The sequence below is a fragment of the Acomys minous genome (genome assembly GCF_964271855.1).
Source record: "Acomys minous genome assembly, chromosome: 9".
Taxonomy (NCBI): Eukaryota; Metazoa; Chordata; class Mammalia; order Rodentia; family Muridae; genus Acomys; species Acomys minous.
The window spans coordinates 87,079,631-87,089,818 of record NC_140490.1 but is presented as its reverse complement, the minus strand read 5'-3'; the positions used below and the strand labels follow the sequence as shown (position 1 = coordinate 87,089,818).

General features: G+C 45.5%; 1 protein-coding gene across 3 annotated transcripts in view; it reads right to left on the bottom strand.

Moving 5' to 3' along the window:
• Nucleotides 1–683: 683 nt before the first annotated feature.
• BPIFC (BPI fold containing family C) overlaps nucleotides 684–10,188 on the bottom strand; it is a 66,552-nt gene continuing 57,047 nt past the window's right edge. For all 3 annotated transcript variants that reach the window (XM_084794091.1, XM_084794090.1, XM_084794092.1), the window contains 4 exons: nucleotides 7,125–7,167; nucleotides 3,814–3,877; nucleotides 2,753–2,829; nucleotides 684–1,286 (listed from right to left, as the gene is read on the bottom strand). In XM_084794091.1, coding sequence (XP_084650217.1) covers nucleotides 1,164–1,286; nucleotides 2,753–2,829; nucleotides 3,814–3,877; nucleotides 7,125–7,167 — 307 coding nt within the window. In that variant the 3' untranslated portion in view covers nucleotides 684–1,163. The remainder of the gene's footprint in view (nucleotides 1,287–2,752; nucleotides 2,830–3,813; nucleotides 3,878–7,124; nucleotides 7,168–10,188) is intronic.

The following is a 10,188-nucleotide window of genomic DNA, read 5'->3' as shown; positions in this document are numbered from 1 at the left end:
GTATGTCTGGGTGAGACTGTCGGATCTCCTGGAACTGGAGTTAGAGACAGTCGTGGGTGCTGGGAATCGAACCCAGGTCCTCTGTAAGAGCAGCCAGTGCCCTTACCCGCCGAGCCACCTCTCCATCTCTCACTGTTGACTCTTGCTCTTAGGAATAAGAGAGCTCGCAGTGATGTGTTTCTAGTCCCGTTCTGGGAAGAGCAGCACAGTAGCGATGGGGAAGGCTTGGGCTCAGTTTCCACCAGTGCCATTCCACGTCTGTGTGAGGAGCTCCTCTCCGCCTCTGTTTTCTCGTTGATGAAATGGGTAGGGTGACTGTGAAGCTCACAGGAATGAAACCGGAAGAGAAACCAGAGCCGCTCTCCTCCTTCCCCCCAATTGCGTTGGCAGCATATAGACAGGGTGTGGCTTCTGCTCATCTCTAGATGGCCATCCCTGATGTCCACCCTCGTGTTCTCCGGTCCAGTGTCACCCAGGTGATTAATAACGCGGATGTCAGCTGTGCGCTGCCTAGGTTTAGTAAGCTGCCCCGCCATTTCGTCCAGTCTGTGAAAGGGCACATCCTCAAACGAACGAATGCCACAGGACAACCACAGGAAGACTTAAGATGCTCTCGGCCCCCTTTTAATATTGGTATTTCTTAGAGCGTTAGTCTTTGCCAAAGTTAAAAATAAAAAATTAAGCCTGTTCCATTTTCTGTCATTTTAATAAATTAAATTCAGGACAGGTGGTGTCACACACGGAAACTGATATTGATAGAAAACAATTTTAATTAACCACAGGACAGTGACAGTAAACATAAAACACAAAGTCCAACTAAAGAAGAGAGTCTCTAAAGAGCAGATACGGTCTTACACACACACACACACGCACACACACACACACACACACACACACAGACACACACACACACAGACACACACACACACACACACACACACACACGCCACCTGCTTACATATACTCTCATACGTAGACCCGGCTTCCACTGCCTTGTCCCTGTTCAGTCCTTAAACTCAGCTGGCCTCGCTCTAGGTCTCCCAGGGCTCCACAAAGAGACAGTTTTCCCAAGGGCTTTGCTATCGAGGATGTGTGGCCTTCATCTTCCAGGCGTACAGTTTCTGTAGCACTGAAGGTTGCCGACTTCCTGGGGTGGCTTGTGGTCAGTGGGTTGGCTGTTCTCTCCACGGTCCATTTGCCAGGTTCAGACCCCCCCAGAAGTGGCGATTTGGCTGTTGTTTGGCGGATGTTTCATACGCCAGGTCAGTAGAAACCAGAAGGAAACCCTGAAAATGGGTGCAGAAGGGAGACGGTTTTAAATTAAGGGCAGATCTGAGTTTGCCTGAAGGGAGGAAAGTTTCTTTGCTAGCCCCTAAGGCAGCAAGCCTTTCCCAGCCCCTGCACCCTATGTGAAGGCCCCTGATGCAGGAAGAGGCCATTTTAGATCACTATCCCTACCTTTGACGTATGACGTAGGCAGTGGGGAGTGCAGAAGAGGGAGGGTGAGAGGAGAGGGGAAGATGCTTCCTGGAATGTATTTCTACTTCCCCAAACTGAAATGAGGTGAGGGGGCGGGGCTCGGTATTGTGAAGTTAGTTAATAATCTCCCAGGAAACAGCTTTTCATTGGTGCAGTCCTGAGGATGGTCTTTAGGGCAAAGTTTACTGTCTGAAGGTATCGTTGGGTTTTTTTGTGGTTTTGTTTGTTGGTTTTGTTTGTTTGTTTGTTTGTTTGTTTTTTAAGAGACAGGGTTTTTCTGTGTAACCTTGGCTGTCCTGGACTCACTTTGTAGACCAGGCTGGCCTCGAACTCACAGAGATCTGCCTGCCTCTGCCTCCCAAGTGCTGGGATTAAAGCATGCGCCACCACCGCCCCGGCTTATCAATTGGGCTCTTAGCTATCATTTCAATGCAAAATATCCCTCCTGTGTTTGCTAACTTGGTCCCCAGCTCGTGACGCTGCTTTGGAAGGTTTTGGAACCTAGGAGGTGAGCTCTTGCTGAGGGAAGCGGGTCATGGGGGGCACGTGTTAAGGTTCTTAGGGCTTGGTCTATTTCCTGTACCCTGCTTCCTGGCTTCTACAAAAATGTAATCAGCTACCTCATGTTTCTATTGCCAGACCTTTCCCTGCAGACGTGGGCTGTATCCTTTTGCACTATAAGCCAAAAAGAAATTCTTTCTCTTTTAAGTTGTGTCCCATCAGGCATTAATCACAGCAACAAGCGAAGTAACTAACACGCCCTGCATCTTCCTTTTTACCTAACAGTAAACACTTCTTTGGGTATACTTTCCTCCTTCATAAAATGGGGTTCATAGTTTCAGCCTTACAGCTCTTCTGGTGAAATAAAAATACTTTTAAAAAATCATTTCCTCATACTGCGGAGGGATTAAGTGTGACTTCAACGTGAAATTAGACTCAGTCTGAGTTTTAAACTTCTCATTGTTAATTATAAGTTTTACTAGCTGGGTGCTTCGTTTATTAAACTCCCCGGGGAGGCAAAAGTCAGAGGAGAAGCAAGATGCAACATAATTGGGGGTGGGGGGTGGGGGGAGGGGAGAGGCGGCTCCGTGCGTAAGAGATCTGACGGGGCACCCGTGTGAATGTGGCACACCTATGCACACTCACGCGCTCACACATGGCCACACGAAATACAATAAATGAATCTTTAAAAAAAACAAACAAGCAGTGAACGAAGCAAGAGGCTTGTTCTGCTGTGAAAATAAATAGTGACGAGGAGTTTCAGAGACTTTACCTCAAGAACTTTGATGTCTGAGTTGACGAAAGAGATATTGTAGGGGTTGGGAAGCGGAAATCCTTGCTGCAGTCTTGCTACAATGTAGAAAAAAAGGGGGTGTTAGGAGATTAATTGGCCACGGGCACAGACTTTTTGGGCAGATGTTTTAGAAAGAGCGGAACTAGAAGCCTTTTAATAGTTTCTCTTATCATTGTTCCCGGTCTTGTTTTAATCCGCACTAATATGTCCTTAGCATTTTGCTGGATGAATTAGTAATTAATTTCCATTCAATAAAAGTGTACCTCTAGTTATGTATATTTGGATACTAAAACAATACAAAACACTTTCCATTTTTTCCCATTTAAGTACCAACCATGCTTTTATTTTCTATATATATATAGTGAGTAGGGGTGTGTTTTGTGTGTGTGAGTGTGCACGTGTGTGTGGAGGTCAGAGGATAGCCTCAGTGTCATTCCTCACTTCCACTCTCTTGGTTTGCTGTTGTGGCTTTTGAGATGGGTTCTCCCATTGACCTGGAGCTCCCAAGTAGGCTAGGCTGGCCAGTGAGCCTCAGGGATCCCCCGTCTCTGCCTCCATCAGCACTGAAATTGTATGCATGTACCAACATGCTCAGCATCAAATGGGTTCTGGGGATTGAATTCTGGACTTTGTGCTTTCAAGGCAAAAATTCTGCCAACTTAACTATCATTCAGGGCCCCTATTTATGTTTTTGAAAATTCCTAATTAGCTGTCCTGGGAACAGTTTGTGTCTAATATAAAAATATTTTAAATTGGAAGAACAATATTATTTCTACTTGATCCAAAGAAGACTTTACTAAAGACAGACATTTTATCTCTTTAACTCAAGCCTTTCTTGCTGAATTTGTAAATATTGCTGCTAACAAGCCTAAACCTGTTAACTGGTTTCTTCAGCTCCTAATGGCGTACATGGCAAATTCCTGGCTCTGACCAGCATTCACGACAACACTGTAAACATACAGGCATCAGGGTAGAAAGTTCTAAGCAAGACCGAAAGGGTAACCGATACCACACTCCCATAGTTTTCAAAGAGCCCTTACTGTTGGCCAGTGGGAGGACTCCAAAGTGAAGGATGGAAGACAGGATATTCTCAAATCTCACGACCTAAAATGAAAAAGGAGACTCTATCAGTTGTCAAATCAAGGCTCCCTGAAAGCAACATGCCTGGTGCTGGTGCGGGTGTGCAAGTCCCCAGAACCCAGCTGGCCAGAACGCCACAACCTTCCCTGCTGGGACATACAGACACGCCTTGTGGAAAGCCACACCACACAGGCTTTCTCCCTGGAGGGAAGAACTTCTGTTTCCTTCTACCCCGATGATAATGAACAGAGACCCAGGATAGTAGCAAATACATAGTTTACATACAGACCAGGTAAAAAATGATGGGGCCCCAAGAGGTTTCCCAGTTATCAGTCTTCCCTGTGTTTACTGCCAGCCTCAGGTACAGGCCCTCCCCTGGCTTTACATCATACTCTGAACAACGGTGTCATCGGAACAACACATTGTCTTCAATAATCTCTGGTATTCGGATATACCAGGCAGTGTTGCTATCTGGAAAGATCCTGGTGTTAAAGGTGACTGGGGATTGAAGAGGCGGCTGATTGGTTAAGAGCACATATTGCCCATGCAGAGAGGACAGGTGTCCAGCTCTTATTGCCCATATCAGGTAGCTCACAGCTGCCTGCAATAGCAGCTCCAGGGGGTCTGATTCCCTCTTCTGGACTTTGTGGGTAGACACACACACACACACACACACACACACACACACACACACACACACACACAAATAAAAATAAGTCTTGAAAAAGTAAATGGACCTAGATGAACAGCAGCTCATTTAGTGAATGCTTTTTGATTTCTTTGCTGGAATAGGGTCTCACTATAATCCAGACTTCCTTGGGAGTCCTTATGTAGCCTAAGTAGGCCCTGAATTCACGTTCTTATTGATTTAGCCTTCCCTAATGCTGGGATTGCAGGTGTTTGCCACCACACCTGAATCAGTGAAAAATTTCTGGGCGTTTTGAAGACAGTCTGTCTAGACTTCTCTCTCTTGTTTTATTTTTCCCCAGTTATTTTATGATATTGGAAGAGTTATCCAATCTCCCAGTGCCTCAGTTTTATCAACTCATAAGATGGAGACAATAGGGCTGGAGAGATCGCTCAGAAGTTAAGAGCACTGCCTGCTCCTCCAAAGGTCTTGAGTTCGATTCCCAGCAACCACATGGTGGCTCACAACCATTTATATTGAGATCTGGTGCCCTCTTCTGGCATGCAGGGGGACATGCAGGTGGAACACTCTACACATAATAAATAAATCTTTAAAAAAAGATGGAGACAATAGTAGTACAATATCATCATCATCATCTTCACCACCACCACCACCATCATCATCAGAAGTAGGCATGTTAGTACTATGCAAATGCTAGGCATAAACCGTCAGCATTTTCCTGAAATGCCAAGGCCTGCACATCGTCTTGTCAACACCAGGCATCTTCCTGGGATTACCGGAGTGCATCATCACACTCAGCCTTGATACTTCAGACCTCAGAAGGATGCATGACTGGGATGTCTTAAATTCTAGCTTATGGACCATGTGGCTTCTGACTCCTTACCTCAGGATTCTCCCTGAAACGGAACATCTATTTTGGCCTCAGCTAAATTTGTTGACTTGAGTAACATCCCCAGACCTGGTCCTGTCTTACTGGTGGATGTGGCAACAATTAATTCAGTCTCTACTATGCCCCATGCACTACCTTATGAGAGGCTAAGTGAACTGTCTAAGAACTCACAACCAGCAGGTGGGCGTTTACTCTTGTAGTTTGGTCTCAGAGTTAATGTATGAAATTATTGTGCTTATTATCCGCTGACAGATGAATCAGTTATCGTAAGTGTAGGAACAATGGCCATCTTACCACCTCCCACCTATCGTGCTGCTGATATGTTGAATAACTTTGGCTCCAGCAGATTCTCTCACCAACCCCGAGTGATTACCTAGCTCTGTTCCTGTTCCAATTGACTATTCGTTTTTCCCCTCTGTGTTATTTTCACTACATGCACTGTATATTTGTCCACTATTTGCATCCTCAACTGGTTGCAAAAGCACACACATACTCTCACATATCCTAACACTGGGTTTCCAAATAGTTGCTCTACTGATTTTTTGGGATGGATGTTTGGCTGCTGTGCTCTGGGAAGCTTAGAAGCATTTCTGACACCTGTGCCTGCATCCTCCTCCTCCCCATCTAGGTAATGATAGCAGAGGCCCCCGAAGGACTCAGTGGATCCTAGTGGAGAATCACCACGGAGGATGTTAATGCCACAAGGAGGAGCATTTGTCTTGAACATCGACTGCTATGCTCAGAAACAAGCTGTAATTGACAGAATGACATTAAGAACGAGAGTTCACGTACAAGCATGCACTAGGCAGAGTTCTACCCAGGAATACTGACATCAAAACCCATGTACTTACACCCTCTATGATAGCACACCATTTGTGAATAAAGAAAGTCATGAACTTGGTTGAGTTTTTTTGATGCCTAGGAGTATGGACATTCCAAGTTACTTGTTGGGGTGTGCAGGGATTTGAATGAGAAATGTTCCCCACAGGCTCACGTATTTGAACACTTGGTTACCACTTGGTGGCACTGTTTGGGGGAAAGTTACGGACCCCTTTAAGCCTTGCTAGAGGAAGCATGTCACTGGGGGCAGGCTTTGAGTATTTATTGCTGCACCCTACTTCCTGTTTATTCACTCTGCTTCCTGTGTGTGTATGGACATGTAAACAGCTGCTTTACGCTCCTGCTACCACACTATGGCATCCCTGCCACCTGCCATCGTAGGACCTCCCTCAGCAACCATAAGCCGAAACAAACCTTTCTTCTCTAAGTTGCTTTTGGCCATGGTTGTTTTATCACAGCAACAGAAAAATAGCTAAGACATGGTGTCTAATCCCAAGCAGGATGTGGGCTCAATGCTTTTGAAAAATGAACTGAATTATGAAATTTGGAATTCAACTCAAGAGGGTCAGTTTATCTAGGAAACGAACCGGCCCATGAGGATGCCCACTTTTGTAGCATCACACCCAGAGTCCTTCCAATTGTCTTCCAAGCCCTGTCACACGAGTAAAAGCATACCGCCAAGCTAATGGGCATGATAAATGAACAACGTGAAGACCCCAGGCTCAATCCCCTGTACTGAAAAAAATCAACCAAACAAATGAGCAATAAAAGGTTTCAAAGCTAAAGCTTAGAATTATGGAGAGATGATAGAAAACAACACACACCGATGACAACACAACCAAATTCTGTTTCTTGTGCCTTTCTCAGGGCGCCCTGAGGGCTGGCATCCCTACCTTGGCATCTCTCTGGCTGTTCTCTGGCAAAGAGAGGCTGAATCTGAAAGGAAACAGAAAGAGGTTAGAGGAAGGTAGATGTGTGGGGGTTGAGGTTCAGGAGTTAAGAGTTAAGAGCAGTTGTTGTGGGCCAGCACATAGCTTCCTTGCTATTCCTTGTCAAATATCAAGACAGCAGGCTATCTCTCTTCCAGTTTTGCTAAGGGCTCTTCCCAAGTTACAGGCTTCCTTTTTTTTTTAATCCAATAATGAGGGTAATATAAAGGAATAGTAATTAGTGGGGAAAAGTTGAAGTCAAAAGGGAATATATGGTGGACTTGAGACAAGAACCAATACCGCTCTCCCCCTCCCCCTCCCCGCCAAACACACACAACCACCACCACCAGACAAGAGCTTTTTATGTAGCCCAGGCTGGCCCTGAACTCCTCAGCCTCCCAAGTGCTGGGATTGCAGCCCTGTGCCCCCTAGCTGGAACCCAGTTCTCTCGACGTCCGTCTCATCTTGCCTCTTCCTTAGCTTTGTGTGGCTAAGGAAGACTTTTGCCCAGGTCTGAGGCTATTTCAGCTTTCTCCTGAATCTGTCTGTCTCTAGACTTGGTCTTCTTCAGTCTTCTGTGCCACACCCAGAGAAAACTGTGTTGTGAACAGGTCTGATGAGGACACGCCCCTGACCAAAACTTTTTAATGGCTTGTAGTAAAGTCTAAGCAACTTACAAGGCACAAGAGACTGCCTTCTACCTTGGCTCCTCCCTGTTGCCTCTTCAGTGTCAACTATTTTTTTGAATCTTGAAGTTTACCCTCATTAACCCTGAACTGTGGAATGTGATTGTTTTATTCACCAAGCAGCATAGAACTAAGGATTAAAAAAGTATTGGCACCAACCGAATACCAAAAAAAAAAAAAAAAAAAAAAAAATCCTGAAAAAAAAAACCATATTCACATAACATTATGGCCACTGGTCACTGCAATTTAACACCACTCATAGTCAGATATATTTTATATTAGCTGCAATTGAATATATGTAACTTTAGGCTGGAGTCTCCAAACATTAGAAGGGTTAAGGAAGCTCTTATACCTGAGAGATATTTCTTTTCCCTACACATTTCATGATGTTTTGGGATTCTCTGTCTTCACTCAGGATGTTTCCTGTCTTGGGAACGGGCCCTTTTTCTTTTTCTTTGATTGGTTAACTTTTACTTTTTAAAACTTATAATAATAATTGCTATTATTATTATTATTATTATTATTATATGAGAGAGAAAGAGGGAGAGAGACAGGGAGGGGAGGGAAGAAGGAAGGGGGGGTCAGCTTTCAGGAGCTAGCTCTCTCATTCCCCCATGGGTTCCAGGGTTTGAACTCATGACGTCAGGCTTGCACAGCAAGCACCTCTACCCACCTAGCCCTATCACCAGCCTGATGAGCTCCTTTGAATATCTTCTGTGCTACCTCTTCTGAGAATCTTTCTGTGACTGCGTTTAAAACGCAGATTCTCAAGGAGGTATCAGCTGATTATTAGGCACTACCATATAAATAGAAATTAGGTTTGAGATGGCTTCAAACTCATAAGCAAAACCGAAAACCTCAAGTCTGGTACAGAGCAGAGATTTTGTCCCTGACACGGATCCTGGGGGATCCACCTGGCATTTCCAAAGGTTCGGCTGAGGAGGTAGGACTGAGCCTGGCGCCTCCCCTTGACTGCACTGTGTCGTAGAATACGCACACCTATTCTGGTGTTGAAATCATGTTGGAACACAGTTGTCAAGTCTTCTTTCTTTTCTGACCAGCCAGAGCCTCAGGAGCATTTGCTATGAGAGTGCCTGGCTGGGAGCACTTGAACTTTTCTCCTAGGGACACCTTAACTTCCTCTCACATGCTACACTTTTTTTTTTTTTTAACTGCAGGGACACTGGTGAGACAAAACCACGTCCTGGCTCTGAAAAAGACAATCCCAACCCAGACCACAAGGTGGCACCTGTCTTTGGTCTTTGAACTATCTTCTACTGGGCTAGCTAGCTCATCTGGTATTTAAAGCGCTGCTACTTAAAACAAACTCTTTCATCAGCATCATAGAGTTGTTGGGAAGGAAGCAAGATCAAAGGCCCCTCCTTGAAGACAAATATTATTCTTTCCGGGGTTAAGGGTGAGGCATAGTGACAGAGCCCACTTATCATGCCTGTGGCATTAGGTTCCATCTCTAAAAACACAGAAACATGGCAGGTGCACAGAGCATATTGTCCATTTAAAAAGTTTTAGAGAAAGCTTATTGCCTGAATTGAAACCAGAGTAAAATTGCAGACTCTTAAGCATAATGAAAGGCCATCCGGGACCTGGTCGATACAATGAAGTCGGTATAACAAAAGGCACGAGGCAAGGTCAAGCACAGAGGTCCCAAAAAGATCACTTCTCCCAATGGTGTTCCACGGGGGACAAGGAAAATCAGCCTTACCACCCAACACCCTGTGTCCTCCTGTTTCTGTTTCAGTCTGAGACCATGAACTTCTGGAGGGGTGAGATCCAGTCTTACCGATTGTATCTCGGCATTGGGAACGTATCTCAGCACTAGGCACGGCTTTATTGGCCATGCAGAAGATGTTTCTTGAGCACCTAACACGTGTCAGTTCAGGGGCAGGTGCTGGAGATGACCACGGCCACAAACGGATCCCGCTGGAGTTCTCAAGGAGCTCACAGCCTGCTGGGAGCTGGGGGCATTGTCAGAGAACCCCAACCATTGAAGTTTAATTGCAAATTGAGATAAATGCTCTGAAGGGAAGAAACAAGTCATTGAGTCATGTGACAGAGGTGCTTGACCTGGCTTGGTAGATGCGAGAAGGTTCCTAAAGAAAGACTCCTTGAGCTGGGTATGGGGGGATGGGGTGGTGGGGGGTGGGGGGATGGGTGGCGGTGGCGGTGGTGGCGCACGCCTTTATCCCAGCACTCGGGAGGCAGAGGCAGGTAGATCTCTGTGAGTTTGAGTTCAGGACAGCCAGGACTACAAAAGAAAGGCTGTCTCAAGAAACAAAACAAAATCAAAAAAGAAAGAAAAAGAAAAGAAAGACTCCTTGAGC